At 50.1% G+C, this 21591-nt stretch overlaps 1 protein-coding gene across 5 annotated transcripts in view; it reads left to right on the forward strand.

The window, feature by feature from the left end:
* The window catches only part of mroh1 (maestro heat-like repeat family member 1), a 159392-nt gene that overhangs the window by 121137 nt on the left and 16664 nt on the right, over positions 1-21591 (forward strand). For all 5 annotated transcript variants that reach the window (XM_073055142.1, XM_073055146.1, XM_073055145.1 and 2 more), the window contains 5 exons: positions 14201-14355; positions 17199-17364; positions 17731-17933; positions 20021-20158; positions 20407-20521. In XM_073055142.1, the coding sequence (XP_072911243.1) occupies positions 14201-14355; positions 17199-17364; positions 17731-17933; positions 20021-20158; positions 20407-20521 (777 nt within the window). The remainder of the gene's footprint in view (positions 1-14200; positions 14356-17198; positions 17365-17730; positions 17934-20020; positions 20159-20406; positions 20522-21591) is intronic.

Genomic DNA, 21591 nt, shown 5'->3' on the forward strand with positions numbered 1-21591 from the left:
ACATTCACACACACTCACACTCACCCCCACACACCCACATACATTCACACACACACTCACCCCACACACCCACATACATTCACACACACTCACATTCACCCCCACACACCCACATACATTCACACACGCTCACATTCACCCCCACACACCCACGTACATTCACACACACTCACACTCACCCCCACACACCCACATACATTCACACACACACTCACACTCACCCCACACACCCACGTACATTCACACACACTCACACTCACCCCCCACACACCCACGTACATTCACACACACTCACCCCCACACACCCACGTACATTCACACACACTCACACTCACCCCCACACACCCACATACATTCACACACACTCACACTCAGCCCCACACACCCACGTACATTCACATACGCTCACACTCACCCCCACACACCCACGTACATTCACACACATTCACACTCACCCCCACACACCCACATACATTCACACACCCTCACACTCAGCCCCACACACCCACGTACATTCACACACACTCACACTCACCCCCACACACCTACGTACATTCACACACACTCACACTCACCCTCACACACCCACATACATTCACACACACTCACATTCACCCCCACACACCCACGTACATTCACACACACTCACACTCACCCTCACACACCCACATACATTCACACACACACTCACACTCACCCCACACACCCACGTACATTCACACACACTCACACTCACCCCCACACACCCATGTACATTCACACACACTCACACTCACCCCCACACACCCACATACATTCACACACACTCACACTCAGCCCCACACACCCACGTACATTCACATACGCTCACACTCACCCCCACACACCCACGTACATTCACACACATTCACACTCACCCCCACACACCCACGTACATTCACACACCCTCACACTCAGCCCCACACACCCACGTACATTCACACACTCACCCCCACACACCTACGTACATTCACACACACTCACACTCACCCCCACACACCCACATACATTCACACACACTCACACTCACCCCCACACACCCACATACATTCACACACACACTCACCCCACACACCCACATACATTCACACACACACTCACACTCACCCCCACACACCCACATACATTCACACACCCTCACACTCAGCCCCACACACCTACGTACATTCACACACACTCACACTCACCCCCACACACCCACGTACATTCACACACACACTCACCCCACACACCCACATACATTCACACACACTCACATTCACCCCCACACACCCACATACATTCACACACACTCACATTCACCCCCACACACCCACATACATTCACACACACTCACACTCACCCCCACACACCCACATACATTCACACACACTCACATTCACCCCCACACACCCACGTACATTCACACACACACTCATCCCACACACCCACATACATTCACACACACTCACATTCACCCCCACACACCCACATACATTCACACACTCACATTCACCCCCACACACCCACGTACATTCACACACACACTCACACTCACCCCACACACCCACGTACATTCACACACACTCACACTCACCCCCACACACCCACGTACATTCACACACACTCACACTCACCCCCACACACCCACGTACATTCACACACACTCACACTCACCCCCACACACCCACATACATTCACACACACTCACACTCAGCCCCACACACCCACGTACATTCACACACACTCACACTCACCCCCACACACCCACGCACATTCACATACGCTCACACTCACCCCCACACACCCACGTACATTCACACACACTCTCACACTGGCACAGTCACACCCACGTACATTCACACACACTCACACTCACCCCCACACACCCACGTACATTCACACACACAGTCACCCCACACACCCACATACATTCACACACACTCACACTCACCCCCACACACCCACATACATTCTCACACCCTCACATTCACCCCCACACACCCATGTACATTCACACACACTCACACTAGCACAGTCACACCCACGTACATTCACACACACTCACACTCATCCCCACACACCCACGTACATTCACACACACTCACCCCCACACACCCACGTACATTCACATACACTCACACTCATCCCCACACACCCACGTACATTCACACACACTCACACTCACCCCCACACACCCATGTACATTCACACACACTCACACTCACCCCCACACACCCACGTACATTCACACACACTCACACTCACCCCCACACACCCATGTACATTCACACACACTCACACTCACCCCCACACACCCACATACATTCACACACACTCACACTCACCCCCACACACCCACGTACATTCTCACACACACACACACACACACACACACACACACACACACACACACACACACACACACACGCACATTCACATACGCTCACACTCACCCCCACACACCCACGTACATTCACACACACTCTCACACTGGCACAGTCACACCCACGTACATTCACACACACTCACACTCACCCCCACACACCCACGTACATTCACACACACAGTCACCCCACACACCCACATACATTCACACACACTCACACTCACCCCCACACACCCACATACATTCTCACACCCTCACATTCACCCCCACACACCCATGTACATTCACACACACTCACACTAGCACAGTCACACCCACGTACATTCACACACACTCACACTCATCCCCACACACCCACGTACATTCACATACACTCACACTCATCCCCACACACCCACGTACATTCACACACACTCACACTCACCCCCACACACCCATGTACATTCACACACACTCACACTCACCCCCACACACCCACGTACATTCACACACACTCACACTCACCCCACACACCCACGTACATTCACACACACTCACACTCAGCCCCACACACCCACGTACATTCACACACATTCACACTCACCCCCACACACCCACATACATTCACACACCCTCACACTCAGCCCCACACACCTACGTACATTCACACACACTCACACTCACCCCCACACACCCACGTACATTCCCACACACACACACTCACCCCCACACACCCACGTACATTCACACACACTCTCACACTGGCACAGTCACACCCACGTACATTCACACACACTCACACTCACCCCCACACACCCACGTACATTCACACACACAGTCACCCCACACACCCACATACATTCACACACACTCACACTCACCCCCACACACCCACATACATTCTCACACCCTCACATTCACCCCCACACACCCATGTACATTCACACACACTCACACTAGCACAGTCACACCCACGTACATTCACACACACTCACACTCATCCCCACACACCCACGTACATTCACATACACTCACACTCATCCCCACACACCCACGTACATTCACACACACTCACACTCACCCCCACACACCCATGTACATTCACACACACTCACACTCACCCCCACACACCCACGTACATTCACACACACTCACACTCACCCCACACACCCACGTACATTCACACACACTCACACTCAGCCCCACACACCCACGTACATTCACACACATTCACACTCACCCCCACACACCCACATACATTCACACACCCTCACACTCAGCCCCACACACCCACGTACATTCACACACTCACCCCCACACACCTACGTACATTCACACACACTCACACTCACCCCCACACACCCACATACATTCACACACACTCACACTCACCCCCACACACCCACATACATTCACACACACACTCACCCCACACACCCACATACATTCACACACACACTCACACTCACCCCCACACACCCACATACATTCACACACCCTCACACTCAGCCCCACACACCTACGTACATTCACACACACTCACACTCACCCCCACACACCCACGTACATTCACACACACACTCACCCCACACACCCACATACATTCACACACACTCACATTCACCCCCACACACCCACATACATTCACACACACTCACATTCACCCCCACACACCCACATACATTCACACACACTCACACTCACCCCCACACACCCACATACATTCACACACACTCACATTCACCCCCACACACCCACGTACATTCACACACACACTCATCCCACACACCCACATACATTCACACACACTCACATTCACCCCCACACACCCACATACATTCACACACTCACATTCACCCCCACACACCCACGTACATTCACACACACACTCACACTCACCCCACACACCCACGTACATTCACACACACTCACACTCACCCCCACACACCCACGTACATTCACACACACTCACACTCACCCCCACACACCCACGTACATTCACACACACTCACACTCACCCCCACACACCCACATACATTCACACACACTCACACTCAGCCCCACACACCCACGTACATTCACACACACTCACACTCACCCCCACACACCCACGCACATTCACATACGCTCACACTCACCCCCACACACCCACGTACATTCACACACACTCTCACACTGGCACAGTCACACCCACGTACATTCACACACACTCACACTCACCCCCACACACCCACGTACATTCACACACACAGTCACCCCACACACCCACATACATTCACACACACTCACACTCACCCCCACACACCCACATAAATTCTCACACCCTCACATTCACCCCCACACACCCATGTACATTCACACACACTCACACTAGCACAGTCACACCCACGTACATTCACACACACTCACACTCATCCCCACACACCCACGTACATTCACACACACTCACCCCCACACACCCACGTACATTCACATACACTCACACTCATCCCCACACACCCACGTACATTCACACACACTCACACTCACCCCCACACACCCATGTACATTCACACACACTCACACTCACCCCCACACACCCACGTACATTCACACACACTCACACTCACCCCCACACACCCATGTACATTCACACACACTCACACTCACCCCCACACACCCACATACATTCACACACACTCACACTCACCCCCACACACCCACGTACATTCTCACACACACACACACACACACACACACACACACACACACACACACACACACACACACACACACACACACACACACACACACACGCACATTCACATACGCTCACACTCACCCCCACACACCCACGTACATTCACACACACTCTCACACTGGCACAGTCACACCCACGTACATTCACACACACTCACACTCACCCCCACACACCCACGTACATTCACACACACAGTCACCCCACACACCCACATACATTCACACACACTCACACTCACCCCCACACACCCACATACATTCTCACACCCTCACATTCACCCCCACACACCCATGTACATTCACACACACTCACACTAGCACAGTCACACCCACGTACATTCACACACACTCACACTCATCCCCACACACCCACGTACATTCACACACACTCACCCCCACACACCCACGTACATTCACATACACTCACACTCATCCCCACACACCCACGTACATTCACACACACTCACACTCACCCCCACACACCCATGTACATTCACACACACTCACACTCACCCCCACACACCCACGTACATTCACACACACTCACACTCACCCCCACACACCCATGTACATTCACACACACTCACACTCACCCCCACACACCCACATACATTCACACACACTCACACTCACCCCCACACACCCACGTACATTCTCACACACACACACACACACACACACACACACACACACACACACACACACACACACACACACACACACACACACACACACACACACACACACACACACACACACACTCACCCCACACACTCACGTACATTCACACGCTCACCCCCACACACCCAGGTACGTTCACACACACACTCACACTCACCCTCACACACCCACGTACATTCACACACGCACACACACACACGAATATACCCACACACGTGCACACACTCTCACTCCCCTTTCTCTCTCACTCACTCACTCACGCGCATGCTCTCCCTCTCCCTCTCACTCCACCCACAGCTCTACACATCATCATTCCACATCTGGAGAAGGGAGATGCTTATGTGAGAATGCTGTTCTTGGACTACAGTTCAGCATTCAACACCATAATTCCACCCAGGCTCAACAAGAGACCTCGGCCTTCACCCTGCCTTGTGTAGCTGGATCCTCGACTTCCTGTCAGATCACCAGCAGGTTGTAAGAGTGGGCTCCCTCACCTCTGTCCCTCTGATTCTCGATACAGGACACCCTCAAGGCTGTGTACTGTCCCTTCCTTTACTCCCTGTCTACCCATGACTGTATCGTCTCCCACAGCTCCAATCTGCTGATTAAATTTGCTGATGACACTACATTGATAGGCCAAATCTCAAACAATAAACGAGGTGGCCTACAGGGAAGAAGTCATCTCTCTGACACAGTGGTGTCAAGAAAACAACCTCTCCCTCAATGTCACAAAAACAAAGGAGCTGGTTGTGGATTACAGGAGGAATGGAGACAGGCTAACCCCTATTGACATCAGTGGATCTGGGGTTGAGAGAGTGAACAGCTTTAAGTTCTCCTGTGGTCTCTACACACCAGCTGTGTGGTGAAAAAAGCACAACAGTGCCTCTTGCACCTCAGACGGTTGAAGAAGTTTGGTATGGGTCCCCAGATCATAAGAACTTTCTATAGGGGCACAATTGAGAGCATCCTGACTGGCTGCATCACTACCTGGTATGGGAACTGTGCTTCCCTCAATCGCAGGACTCTGCAGAGAGTGGTGCGGACAGCCCAGCGCATCTGTAGATGTGAACTTCCCATGATTCAGGACATTTACAAAGACAGGTGTGTAAAAAGGGCCCTAAGGATCATTGGGGATCTGTGTCACTCAAACCACAATCTATTCCAGTTGCTACCATCCGGGAAACAGTACTGGAGCATAAAAGCCAGAACCAACAGGCTCTGGGACAGCTTCTTCCACCAGGCCATCAGACTGATTGATTCATGCTGATACAATTGTATTCCTATGTTATATTGACTGTCCTGTTGTACATACTATCTATTATAAATTACTAGAAATTGCACATTACACGTTTAGACTGAGATTTTAACTCCTCTTTACTGAGGGATGTAGGGAATAAAGTCAATTCAATTCATTGCCTCTCACTCTCCATCCCCCTCTCTACCCCTCACAGCCTCCCCCCTCCAACCACTCCCCTCTGACCCCCCTCTGCTGCCCCACTCTCTGCCGCCCCTCCCTCTTTCCCCCCTACCCCTCCCTCCTGCCACTCCTGCTCTCTGTCCGGCTCACTCTCTCACTCACTGACAGATCTCTATTCCCTGGCCTGGAAAGGTCAGCAGCCAGACTCGGGGAAATAGAGGGAGGAGGCTCTGTTGTAGGAGTGGACGTTTGGACGTTGATTGGAAATTGCTACGGAGCTTGTTGGTCTGTACTGGTGTCCATCATACCATTCAGGGATCTTGGGCTAATGTTTTTTGTGACTGACTGTATGTGCAATCGTGACTTTTTGTGTGCTCTGTGTGACTGTACGTGGTGTGGGTGTTTTGCACTGTTGCCTCAGAGGAACACTGTTTTGTTTAGCTGTATGCACGCACATCATTGAACTTGACATTCGTAGAGAATCTCAGTCCTTGCTGCAGTTTTGCTTTCCGGACAGCAGGCGGCAATGTTGCTTCAGTTCTCTGGACAAGCATAAGACAGGAGCAGAATTGGGCTATTCAAGCCATTGAGTCTGCTCCGCCATTCCATCATAGCTGATCCTGGATCCCGCTCAACCCTCTACACCGGCCTTCTCACCAAATCTTTTGACCCCTGACCAATCAGGAAACTATCAACTTCCGCCTTAAATCTACGCACGGACTCGGCCTCCACTGCAGTCTGTGGCAGAATATTCCACAGATTCACTACTCTCTGGCTAAAAAAATTCCTCCTTACCTCTGTTATAGTTCTAGATATCCCCGCCATAGGAAACATCCTCTCCACATCCACCCTATCCAGTCCTTTCAATATTCAGTAGGTTTCAATGAGATCCCCCTCTCATTCTTCCAAATTCCAGTGAGTACAGGCCCAAAGCTGCCAAACACTCCTCATATGTTAACCCCTTCACTCCCGGAATCATCCTCGTGAACCTCCTCTGGACTCTCTCCAATGACACCACATCCTTTCTGAGATATGGGGCCCAAAACTGTTGACTATTCTCCAAGTGCAGCCTGACTAGTGTCTTATAAAGCCTCAGCATTATCTCCTTGCTTTTATATTCTATTCCCCTTGAAATAAATGCCAACACTGCATTTGCCTTTTTTACCACAGACTCACCCTGTAAATTAACCTTCTGGGAGTCTTGCACGAGAAATCCTAAGTCCCTCTGCACCTCTGATGTTTGAACCTTCTCCCCATTTACAAACCCCATTTCCAGAAAAGTTGGGATATTTTCCAAAATGCAATAAAAACAAAAATCTGTGATATGTTAATTCACGTGAACCCTTATTTAACTGACAAAAGTACAAAGAAAAGATTTTCAATAGTTTTACTGACCAACTTAATTGTATTTTGTAAATATACACAAATTTAGAATTTGATGGCTGCAACACACTCAACAAAAGTTGGGACAGAGTTAAAATAAGATTGAAAAGTGCACAGAATATTCAAGTATCACCGGTTTGGAAGACTCCACATTAAGCAGGCTAATTGGTAGCAGGTGAGGTATCATGACTGGGTATAAAAGTAGTGTTCATCAAAGGCTCAGTCTTTGCAAGCAAGGATGGGTCATGGCTCACCCCTTTGTGCCAAAATTCGTGAGAGAATTGTTAGTCAGTTCAAAAGGAACATTTCCCAACGCAAGATTGCAAAGAATTTAGGTCTTTCAACATCTACAGTACATAATATTGTGAAAAGATTCAGAGAATTCAGAGACATCTCAGTGCGTAAAGGGCAAGGTTGGAAACCACTGTTGACTGTGCGTGATCTTCGAGCCCTCAGGCGGCACTGCCTAAGAAACTGTCATGCTACTGTGACAATTATAGCCACCTGGGCTCGGGAGTACTTCGGAAAACCATTGTCACTTAACACAGTCTGTCGCTGCATCCAGAAATGCAACTTGAAACTGTATCACGCAAGGAGGAAGCCATACATCAACTCTACGCAGAAACACCGGCGAGTTCTCTGGGCCCGAGCTCATCTCAAATGGACCGAAAGACTGTGGAACCCTGTGCTGTGGTCAGATGAGTCCACATTTCAGCTAGTTTTTGGAAAAACAGGTGTCGAGTTCTCCGTGCCAAAGATGAAAACGACCATCCTGATTGTTATCAGCGAAAGGTGCAAAAGCCAGCATCTGTGATGGTATGGGAGTGCATCAGTGCCCATGGCATGGGTGAGTTGCATGTATGTGAAGGTACCATTGACTCTGAGGTGTGTATTAGGATTTTAGAGAGACATATGTTGCCATCAGGGCCACGTCTCTTCCCGGGACGTCCATGCTTATTTCAGCAGGACAATGCCAGACCACATTCTGCACGGGCTACAATAGCGTGGCTTTGTAGACACAGAGTGCATGTGCTTGACTGGCCTGCTGCCTGTCCAGATCTATCTCCTATTGAAAATGTATGGCGCATCATGAAGAGGAGAATCAGACAACGGAGACCACGGACTGTTGGGCAGCTGAAAGTCTTATATCAAGCAAGAATGGACAAAATTTCCAATTGCAAATCTACTACAATTAGTATCTTCAGTTCTAAAACGATTAAAAAGTGCTATTAAAAGGAAAGGTGATGTAACACAATGGTAAACGTGCCTCTGTCCCAACTTTTGTTGAGTGTGTTGCAGCCATCAAATTCTAAATTTGTGTATATTTACAAAATACAATTAAGTTGGTCAGTAAAACTATTGAAAATCTTTTCTTTGTACTTTTGTCAGTTAAATAATGGTTCACGTGAATTAACATATCACAGATCTTTGTTTTTATTGTATTTTGGAAAATATCCCAACTTTTCTGGAAATGGGGTTTGTAGATAATAGTCTGCACTATTGTTCCTTTTACCAAAATACATTATCATACATTTCCCAGAACTGTATTCCATCTGCCACTTTTTTGCCCATTCTTTCAATTTGTCTAAGTCCTGCTGAAATCACATTGCTTCCTCAGCACTACCAACGTCTCCACCTATCTTCATATCATCTACAAACTTTGCCACAAAGCCATCAATTCCATTATCCAAATAACTGATAAACAACGTGAAAAGTAACAGTCCCAATACTGACCCCTGAGGAACATCACTAATCATTGGCAGCCAACCGGAAAAGGCCCCTTTTATTCCCTTTCACTGCCTCCTGCCCGTCAGCCATTCCTCTATCCATGCCAGTGTCTTTCCTGTAACGCCATAGGATTTTATCTTGTTAAGCAGCCTCTTGTGTGGCACCTTGTCAAATGCTTTCTGTAAATGCAAATAAATGACATCCACTGCCTCTCCTTCATCCACCATGTGTGTTACTTCCTTGAAGAATTCTGTCAGATTTGTCAGGCAAGATTTCCCTTTACAGAAACCGTGCTGACTTTGACTTATTTTATCATTAGTCTCCAAGTACCCTGAAACCTCATCCTTGATAATAGATTCCAACACTTTCCCAACCACTGAGGTTAGGCTAACTTGGCCTATAATTTCCTTTCTTTTGCCTTCCTCCCTTCTGAAATAGTGGAGTGACATTTGCAATCTTCCAGTCCTCCGGGACCATGCCAGAATCAAGTGATCCTTGAAAGATCATGACCAATGCATCTGTTATCTCTTCAGCAACCTCTCACAGGACTCTGGGATGTAGTTCATCTGGTCCAGGTGACTTATACACCTGAAAACCTTTGGGTTTGCCAGCACTATTTCCTTTGTAATAGCAATGACAATCACTCCTGCTCCCTGACACTCACAGATCTCTGGCACACTACTATTGTCTTCCACAGTGAAGACTTTGCAAAGTACTCATATATAACCATATAACAATCACAGCATGGAAACAGGCCATCTCGGCCCTTCTAGTCCGTGCCGAACATTTACTCTCACCTTGTCCCACTGACCCGCACTCAGCCCATAACCCTCCATTCCTTTCCTGTCCATATAACTCTCCAATTTTACTTTAAATGACAATATCGAACCTGCCTCTACCACTTCTACTGGAAGCTCATTCCACACAGCTACCACTCTCTGAGTAAAGAAGTTCCCCCTTATGTTACCCCTAAACTTTTGCCCCTTAACTCTTAACTCCTGTCCTCTTGTTTGAATCTCCCCTACTCTCAATGGAAAAAGCCTATTCACGTCAACTCTATCTATCTCCCTCATAATTTTAAATACCTCTATCAAGTCCCTCCTCAACCTTCTATGCTCCAAAGAATAAAGACCTAACTTGTTCAACCTTTCTCTGTAACTTAGGTGCTGAAACCCAGGTAACATTCTAGTAAATCTCCTCTGTACTCTCTCTATTTTGTTGACATCTTTCCTATAATTTGGTGACCAGAACTGTACGCAATACTCCAAATTAGGCCTTACCAATGCCTTGTACAATTTTAACATTACATCCCAACTCCTATACTCAATGCTCTGATTTATAAAGGCCAGCATACCAAAAGCTTTCATCACCACCCTATCCACATGAGATTCCACCTTCAGGGAACTATGCACCATTATTCCTAGATCATCACCCATTAAGTTCATCTGCCATTTCTTTGTTCCCCCATTACTACCTCACCAGCATCATTTTCCTGTGGTCCAATATCAGCTCTCACCTTTTTACTCTTCATGTAACTGAAAAAACTTTTAGAATCCTGCTTTATATTATTGGCTGGTTTGCCCTCATATTTCACCTTTTCCCTTCTTACAGCTTTTCTGGTTGCCTTTTGTTTGATTTTAAATGCTTCCCAATCATCCAACTTCCTGCTCACTTTTGCTGCCTTATATGCCCTTTCCTTGGCTTTTATGCTGTCCTTAACTTTCCTTGTTGGCCACGGTTGCCTAGCCCTGCCACTTGAGAACTTCTTCTGTGGGACAGATCGTTCCTGTGTGGTGTGAACTATTCCCAGAAACTTCAGTCACCTGTCTGCTGTTGTCCATGCCAGTAGCCTCCTCCAATCCACCTGGGCAAGCTCCTCTCTCATGCCTCTGTAATTCCCTTTATTCCATTGCGATACTGATACATGTGAGTTATCCTTCTCCCTCTCAAACTGCAGTATGAATTCAATCATATTACGATCATACGTTAAGCTGACTAATAAAATCAGGGTTATTACACAACACTCAATGTAAGATGGCCTTTTCCCGAGAGGTTCATGCACAAGCTGCTCTAAAAAGCTTCCAATCATCTCGTAGGCATTCAACAAATTCCCGCTCTTGCGATCCGAAACCAGCCTGATTTCCCCAGTTACAATTGTGACATTGCCCTTATCACATGCCTTTTCCAGCTTCATTTGCAATCTCAACCCCACATCTTGACTACTATTTGGGAGGCCTTTATAAGAGTCCCATAATGTTTTTTTACCCTTGCAATTCCTTAACTCCACACACAAGGATTCAACAATCTCTGACTCTGTGTCACCTGGTACTAAAGATGTTATTCCATCTCTTACCAACATCTCCTAAACATTCCTGCCTGTCCTTTCAGTTCAAAGTATATTCCCTAATGTTAAGCTCCCAACTGTAACCCCACCACTGTTGGGTCAAAACCAAGAGAAGGTAACTTGTTATTGAGAGCAATACGTGGAAAACAGGTGGAACTCAGCAGGCCAGGCAGCACCTGAGGAGGGAAATGTGCAGTTGACGTTTCAGTTTGAAATTCGTCATCTGTCCTGATGACTTGAAATGTTGACTGTCCGTTTCCCTGCACAGATGCTGTCTGACCAGCTGAGTTCAGGATCGGCTCTATCATCAATAATGTGACATTTGTTTTTCTGTGTCAGTAGGACAAAACTCCCTGGAAATGACAAAAGTAAGTAGCGCAGAAAAGAAATGGGTTCAGATATCTGGTGGTGGAGAGGCAGAAGCTGTTCCCAGCTTGTGGTGTCTTCACCATTACACCACTTTCATTCTCCCGTATCTCCAGCATTCTCACTGAGAGCCTGTGTTCAGCAACGGCTCTGCGATCCTCCAGAGTATCCCCGGCACGTAGGGGGACTGAGAGAAAGGCAAGGACGTGGCGCTGAGATGTCACAAGGCATTGCTTAGACCGCACAGAGTGTCGAGGGCTGTTTGGGCTCGGCATTGGAGAAGGGCTGGAAGAGAATGATTCTGGGAACTAAAGAGGTTAGATGTGGGTGTTTGATGGCTTTGGGCTTGGTACTCACTGGCGTTCAGAAAAATGAGAGGGATCTCATTGAAAGCCATCGAATGTTGAAAGTCCTAGTTAGATGTGGGGAGAATGTTTCCCATGGTTGGGAGCCTAGTTCCAGAGGGCACAGCCTCAGTATAAAAGGACGTCCCTTTAGAACAGGGAGGAGGAAGCTTTTTAATGAGAGGGTGGTGAATCTGAAATTCATTGCCACAGATGGCAGGAGAGGCCAAGTCATTGAGTATATTTTAAAGTGGAGGTTGATAGGTTCTTGAGTTGAAGATTACGGGGAGAAGGCAGGACAATGGGGGTTTGGGGGTTGAGAGGGATAGCAAGTGATTGATGGGCTGAATGGACTGGTTCATTTCTGACGCCTTTTGGCTTTGTGGAGGATTTGACTGGACTAAAGGGGAGAAGCCACTCCTTTTGGTAACTCTGTGCAGCTTCTCACGGTCTCACACAGGGCACTTGCCGCCCCAAATCTGTGACACATTGGTTCAGGGCTGGGTGGGGCGAGGAGGGGAGGGGTGAGGGAAGGTGAAGAAGGATGGTGGGAAGTTGGGAAGGAGGGGTTCAGAAAGGAGGGTGTAAGGCTGAGGGAGGTGGGAGGGAAGGAAAGCGGGGTAGGGAGGGGAGGTGAGGCAGAAGGAAGTTGGAAAGGTGAGGGGGAGGGGAGTTTGGAGGATGGGGAGAGGGCGGGGAGGTGAGGTGGAGGGAAGTTGGGAAGGGGAGGGAGGGGAGTTTGGAGGGTGGGGAGGTGGTGTTGGACATTAGCGCCCCTGACCCAGCTCACTCACCCCTGAGGGACGGTCCCTGACTCTGCCGGTTGCCCACAGGTGCCGGACATGATGGTGCGGTTACACTCCCGCCTGGAGTGCATCAGCTCGGAGCAGGTACGGACATCCATTCTACAGACAGTCTCCCTCCTCGCCTCGCAAAACCTGGCGGCCGTGATCTCCTGTCTCCTCACCCACCCGCTGCCTTTCGACAGGTAGGTAACCACGTCCCGTCCTGACCTGGCGTCCTGGGGGGAGAACCAGGTCATGGGGGAAAGGGGGGTGATTGTGGAACTTGGGGCAGGTCAGAAACACAGAAACAATCCCTTCAGCCTAACTCACCCATACAGGGCAGCATAAAAGATTAATTTTATTTGTCACATGTACATCAAAACGCTCAGTGAAATGTAAAAACGCAAACACGAGGAAATCTGCAGATGCTGGAAATTCAAGCAACACACACAAAATGCTGGTGGAACACAGCAGGCCAGGCAGCTTCTATAAGGAGAAGCACAGTCGACGTTTCGGGCCGAGACCCTTCATCAAGACTAACTGAAAGAAGAGATAGTAAGAGATTTGAAAGTGGGAGGGGGGATCCGAAATGATAGGAGAAGACAGGAGGGGGAGGGATGAAGTTAAGAGCTGGAAAGTTGATTGGCAAAAGGGATACAGAGCTGGAGAAGGGGAAGGATCATGGGACGGGAGGCCTAGGGAGAAAGAAAGGGGGAGGGGAGCACCAGAGGGAGATGGAGAACAGGCAAGGAGTGATTGTGAGAGGGACAGAGAGAAAAAAGGAACAAAAAAATAGGGATAAGGTAAGGAGAGGAGGGGCATTAATGGAAGTCAGAGAAATCAATGTTCACGCCATCAGGTTGGAGGCTACCCAGACAGAATATAAGGCGTTGTTCCTCCAACCTGAGTGTGGCCTCATCTTGTCCACTCATCCCCCCCATCCCTTCCCACCGATCTCCCTCCTGGCACTTACCCTTGCAAGTGGAACAAGTGCTACACCTGCCCTTACACTTCCTCCCTCACCACCATTCAGGGCCCCAGACAGTCCTTCCAGGTGAGGCGACACTTCACCTGTGAGTTGGCTGGTGTGGTATACTGCGTCCGGTGCTCCCGGTGTGGCCTTTTATATATTGGTGAGACCTGATGCAGACTGGGAGACCGTTTCACTGAACACCTACGCTCGATTCACCAGAGAAAGCAGGATCTCCCAGTGGCCACACATTTTAATTCCACGTCCCATTCCCATTCTGATATGTCTATCCATGGCCTCCTCTACTGTCAAGATGAAGCCACACTCAGGTTGGAGAAACAACACCTTATATACCGGCTGGGTAGCCTCCAACCTGATGGCGTGAACATTGATTTCTCTGACTTCCATTAATGCCCCTCCTCTCCTTACCCTATCCCTATTTTTTTGTTCCTTTTTTCTTTCTCTGTCCCTCTCACAATCACTCCTTGCCTGTTCTCCATCTCCCTCTGGTGCTCCCCTCCCCCTTTCTTTCTCCCTAGGCCTCCCATCCCATGATCCTCCCCCTTATCCAGCTCTGTATCCTTTTTGCCAATCACCTGCCCTGCTCTCAGCTCCACCCCAGTCTTCTCCTATCATTTTGGATCTTCCCCCTCCCACTTTCAAATCTCTTACTATCTCTTGTTTCAGTTAGTCCTGACGAAGGGTCTCGGCCCGAAACGTCGACTGTACCTCTCCCTATAGATGCTGCCTGGCCTGCTGCGTTCCACCAGCATTTTGTGTGTGAAATGTGTTGTTTGTGTAAACGACAAACACAGTCCCAGGATGAGCTGCACAGCATGCCCACAACTCACCAACCATAACCCGTACGTCTTCGGTCTGTGGGAGGAAACCCACACAGTCACGGGCAGAGTGTGGACAGTGCCACGGCAGGAATTGAACCCTGTCCTTCGATTGCTGGTGCTCTGCAATGTTACGTAACCGTTACACTGGCTTCTCAGCAAGTCCCATTTGGGGCGTCACAGTGGTTAGCACCACGGTTACAGGAGACACGGGTTCAATTCCCGACACTGCCTGGAAAGGGTTTGTACGTCCTTTCTGTGACCGTGTGGGATTTCTCCGGGTGCTCTGCTTTCCTCTCACAGTCCAAAGATGAACCGATTGGCAGGTTCATTGGTCTTTGTAAGTTGTGCTGAGACCAGGCTGGGGTTAAATCGGGGTGGGGGGGGGGGGGGGTTGCACAGATCAAAGGGTCAGAAGGTCCTGTTCCACACTGTAAGTAAGAAATAGACAGACAGACAGACTCCAGTTCAGCCCAGATCCCCCTCAACCCTTCTTCTCCATGGACCTCACAAACAGAAAATCTGCAGATGCTGGAAATCCGAGCAACACACACAAAATGCTGGAGGAACTCAGCAGGTCAGGCAGCATCTATGGAAAAGAGTACAGTCAAAGTTTTGGGCCGAAACCCGTCAACAAGACCAAATAAAGGGTCTCAGCCTGAAATGTCGTCTGTACTTTTTTCCATAGATGTCGCCTGGCCTGCTGAGTTCCTCCAGCATTTTGTGTGCGTTTCTCTCCATGGACCTGTAACTGGCTTTTAAACGTGGGAATTGAACCCACCTTAATCAATTCTGGCAGCTCGATCCACTCTGTGTGGAAGTGTCAGCACTCTTTAAAGTTTACATCTTTCCCCTCTCATCTTAAACCTAGTTTTAGACTCTGCTACTTCAGCAAAAACACGGAGACCATCCACCTTCTCTCTGCCCATCGTGATCTTATAATCTTTTGAAAGGTCGCCCCTCAGCCTCCTTCACTCCCGTCCTGTCCGGTCTCTCCATACAACTCGAACCCTCCAGTCCCGGGAACATCCTGCTGAATCTTTGCTGAGCGACGTCTTTCTTACAACTGGGTGAGCAGAGTTGCACACGATACTCCCGAGTGTGGCCTCACCACAGCGTGCTGTAACATCCCAACCCAGCCCTGGTACTCACTGCCCTGTCGATCTGCCACCCGTTTTCAGGGACAGATGTCCTGGTGTTGAAGCTAACCGCAGTCTCTCTCCCTCTCTTCCCACAGACCCACGGGCGAGATGTGGCGGTCTCTGGCGGTGGACACGAGCCTGACTCGAGCCACGCTGGAGCTGCTGACCGAGCGGCTGGATAAGCATCTGCCGTACGAGGAACGCAGTGAGTCGTTTCTGCGAAAGGATGTGGCCCGCGTGGCCACTCTCCAGCCGCTGGCTGTAAGTCCCCAACTGCCCTCTCTAACCCCCCCCCCCCCCCCAGGGGTTGGAATGGGGTTTGGTGAAGAGGTTAGGATCGGGGTCGTTTGGGGGTCCCATTGGTGTCGTGGGTCAGAGGTCATGGGGCTAGGGTCAGCAGTGGGATCACCGTTGGGTTTTGGAGTCATGCTTAGGTCAGAGGTTGGGTTGGGGTCACAGTCAGATTTGGGCTCATGGTTAGGGTGGGGCCACAGTCAGGTTCAGGGTCATGTTAAGGTCAGAGATTACAGTTGAGGTCGGGTGGGGTTGGGGTCAGGGGTCACTGCAGTTGAGGGTGGCGGTAGGGCTCCCCCTGCACTGAACCCCTGTCATACCACGTCTCCACAGATCACCTGTGCTCTGACCGAGCTCCTGTCCCAGCCTGAGATGCGCGAGGCCGTCGGTCTCCTCTACCCGCTGCTGTTCACCTCCACCCTCCTCCGCGTTGGCTCCACCCTGGGGGTCCGGCTGCCCAAAGACTCACCGAACCAGGCGAAGGAGGGGCGGGGGTCTGTACAGATCCGCTTCCCCAGGACCCTCAATGTCTGCAGGTAAGTGAGAGGGGAGGGTCACGGAGGGAGGCTTGTTGTGTTGACCATCCCGAGGGCTGGTGGGTTCTCTGAGGGTGGGGACGGGTGACAGAGGTGATGTCATCAGCCCAGTGACCCACGAGGTATCCCTGGTATACATTGTCAACGTACCGATACAGTGAAAAGCTTGTCTTGCAAACTGTTCTACAGATCAGATCATTACACAGTGCACTGAGGAGGTAAACCAGAAACGGGGTGTAGCATGGAGTGTAACATTTACAGAGAAAACACAGTGCTGGCAGCCGGTGAGCAAGGTCATAGTGAGGTCAGGAGCCCATCTTCAGCTTTGAATTTATTTGTGTGACCTTCAGGTTCCGTCGGCTGTGTAAGTCTGGGGGAGACAATCCCTGGCCCCACCAAACATGTCAGATCGAGGTGCAAAACCTCCTGCTCGTGTGGATGCTGTGTGATCTGTTCCCCCGTTACAAATCAGTACCACAAAATAACAGACAGTACACCATACGCAATTAAACGATTTAGCTTTATAATTCTTCATTTGACTTAAGGCTTATTAAAGAAAACAAAATGAAAAGGGTCCATTTTAATGAGACAGTCTAGTGTGCACAAGTTGGAGCTCACGGTTTCTCTTCCGCTGGTCCTCCATCGATCTCCCCGGGCTTCGTTGACTTTCGGCCCCACTCCAAGTCCACTCCGTCCTGCTGTCTACGACCTCTCCATTCTGGCATCTTCTCCCTTCATCTCTCACTGAACACAAGACCCAGATCACCTCGGTCTCAGGCACACACAAGAAAAAACTCACTTCCTTTCATTAGACGACAAACAATCCAGAGTCCGCGTTATCTCTAGTCACGACTGAACACTGCTGCTACAGAGAAACCCTACATTACAGTGAAACCTTTACCAGGGTTACATTGGCCACACCTACATTGAAGCACTTAGTGACGACGTCGCTGTATGATACCCTGGGGTGACGGGGCCTGTACTGTGCGATACCCTGGGGTGACGGGGCCCGTACTGTGCGATACCCTGGGGTGACGGGGCCTGTGCTGTACTGTTCAGTGTTTAACAACTTGGATGGGAATGTGGTCGACACGGTTTGGGAATGACAAATGAAACTGGTGGTACAGAGAGAATGAAGTTTGTTAGATTATAACAGCATCCTGATCAACTGGGCCAAGGGATGGCAGATGGAGTTTAGTTTAGATCATTGTATTTTAGGAAAACAAATCAGATCAGGGCAGGACTTGCACAGAGAATTGACGGGACCCTACACAGGGTCTAGAACAGCCTATCCATCTCTATCTGTCTCTCTTTACCGCTAGCTCTCTGTCTATCCAGTGAAACTATGTACTTGCATCTCTGGGTGTCAGTACACAGTGGTGCAGGTGGACCGGGTGCTGAGGAAGGAGTTCAGCTCACTGGCCTTCGGTCAGGATACTGAGCCAGGAGGTGGGACATCATGTAGAAAGCATGGTCCAGATTTGGAGAACTCCAAAGATTCTGCTCTCCCTGCTGGGAAGGGTTGGGGGAGAGCATGATGTGGAGAGCACAAAGATAGACAGCTCGTGTTACAAGGACAGGCTGAGGGGACCTTGTAGCAGAATTTCATAAAGTCCTGAGGGGTACAGGTGATCACGGTCTCTCCCCAGGTAGAGGAGCATTAAACCGAGTTTGGGGGGGGGGGGGGTGTAGGTTTACGGTGAAAGGGGAAAGATTTTAAAGGGACCTGAGGGGCAACTTTGATCAGCCAGAGGATGGTGGGGACATGGAACGAGCTGCATTAGGGACAGGCAGATTAGCAGTACATAAAAGACACGTCCATAGGTGAAACAACACGCACAAAATGCTGGAGGAACTCAGCAGGTCAGGCAGCATCTCTGGAAATGAATGAACAGTTGTTGCCGATTTGGACTGGAAAAGAAGGGGGAAGCTGCCGAATTCAGAAGGTGGGGCAGGGGAGATAGGAAAGGATGTGGGCGAAATGCAGGCAAGTGAATCGGTATGGAGGAGGTGTTAACTCTGTGGGGTCTCCTGGTGAACGCAGTCGTTGCTGAGGGTATTGTGAGTGAGTCCGCTTCGTCTTGCAGCTGTTCAGTGGACGCTCTCCGGGCGGTGATGGTCCAGAGTCAGAATGAGGGGTTACTCCGGATCATGAAGGATGAGGAAGGCTGGGAACAGCTGAAGAGCCCCGACACACACCACCAGGGGGTGGCCATTTTGGCCAGGTAAGTGTCTCTCTCCCACCCCTATACGGCAACTGTGAACCACTCTCCACATAGTCAGTGGTCAGGTAATAGATCAGATGTGATAGAATGGTGGAGCAGATGGGCTGAATGGCCTCATTCTGCTCCAGAGTCTTTACTGAGAGGGACCATGGGGAGGGGCCCTTCCCATCAGCTGGGCTGGGGGCAGTGTTTCAGCACCTGAGGGAGGGAGGATTGGTGTCTAACTGGGGTTTCTGACTCTCCTGCAGGGCCATGGCGAGACACAGCACATCGCACCTGAGCAGCATCGTGGAGAGGCTGGAACCCTTCCTGAACGCACCCTACGAGGGCCAGAGGGTCACCGTGGCTGCCTTCTTCGGAGAGGTGAGTGGGGAATCGGTGGCACGGTCACGGTTTTCGGCGCCAGCGACTGGGTTTGGTCTGTACATCCTCCCTGTGACGGCGTGGCTTTCCTCCGCGGCCGCGCGGGTTGGGGTCTGTGAATTGTGGGGTGTGCTACGTTGGTGCTGGAAGCTTGGGGACACGTGCGGGCTGCCCCCAGCACAACCAGCGAACCTGATTTGATTTAACGCGATTGACTGCGTGTTTCGATATACGCGTGATAAATGAAGGCAAGCATTAAAACCTCTTCTGGGGCTTCAGAGTCGCAATCAGATTTATCATCACTGACATATGTCTTAAGATTTGTTGTTTTGCAGCAGCAGTACATTGCAAGAAATAAAAATTACTATAAATTACAATAAGAAATGGTGCCAAAAGAGAGTGAAATGGTGAGGTAGTGTTTATGGGGTCACAGTCTGTTCAGAAAGCTGATGGCAGAGGGAGGGAGTTACTCCTGACTGGTTGAGTGTGTGTCTTTGGGCTCCTGTTCCTCCTCCCCGATGGCAGCGACGAGACGAGGGCACGTCCTGGGCGGTGGGGGTCCGTGATGATGCATGCTGTCTTCTTGAGGCACCACGTACTTGCTGATCCTCGAGAGGCCTTTTGAGGATGGTGGGGTGGGTGTAGGGGGTGAGGGGGGTTGTGAGTCGGGCGATTGGAATCAGTCCAGTGCTGAGGAAGACGTGAAACTGGATCCCCGGCGAGGACATCTCGGAGTCTCTTGGCCGTGCGGCTGGAAAACTCCACTTGACATTTTCTTGGACACGCTTTCCCCCCTGGATGTTCGGAACCCCGGCCTCTCAGATTTTCCATCTCTTATTAAATACTGCTAGCTAATGCTTTCATCGCTCAGATGTGCTGACTACTCCTCACTGGAGAGTTTAACCCTTTCCAGCCAGGACTTGCTGGGCTGTTGCCGATCATAGCCCCGACCCTCCCCCCTCCCTCCGCATTCCCCGTCGGATCTGCTGCCTCGTTTCTGCCCCACCTGTGGCTTCCGTGGCCCTCCTCACACCTACCACAACCCTCCTCCATTGCCTCCCTCATTGCCA

Source organism: Hemitrygon akajei, chromosome 8, assembly GCF_048418815.1.
Source record: "Hemitrygon akajei chromosome 8, sHemAka1.3, whole genome shotgun sequence".
In the NCBI taxonomy this organism is placed as follows: Eukaryota; Metazoa; Chordata; class Chondrichthyes; order Myliobatiformes; family Dasyatidae; genus Hemitrygon; species Hemitrygon akajei.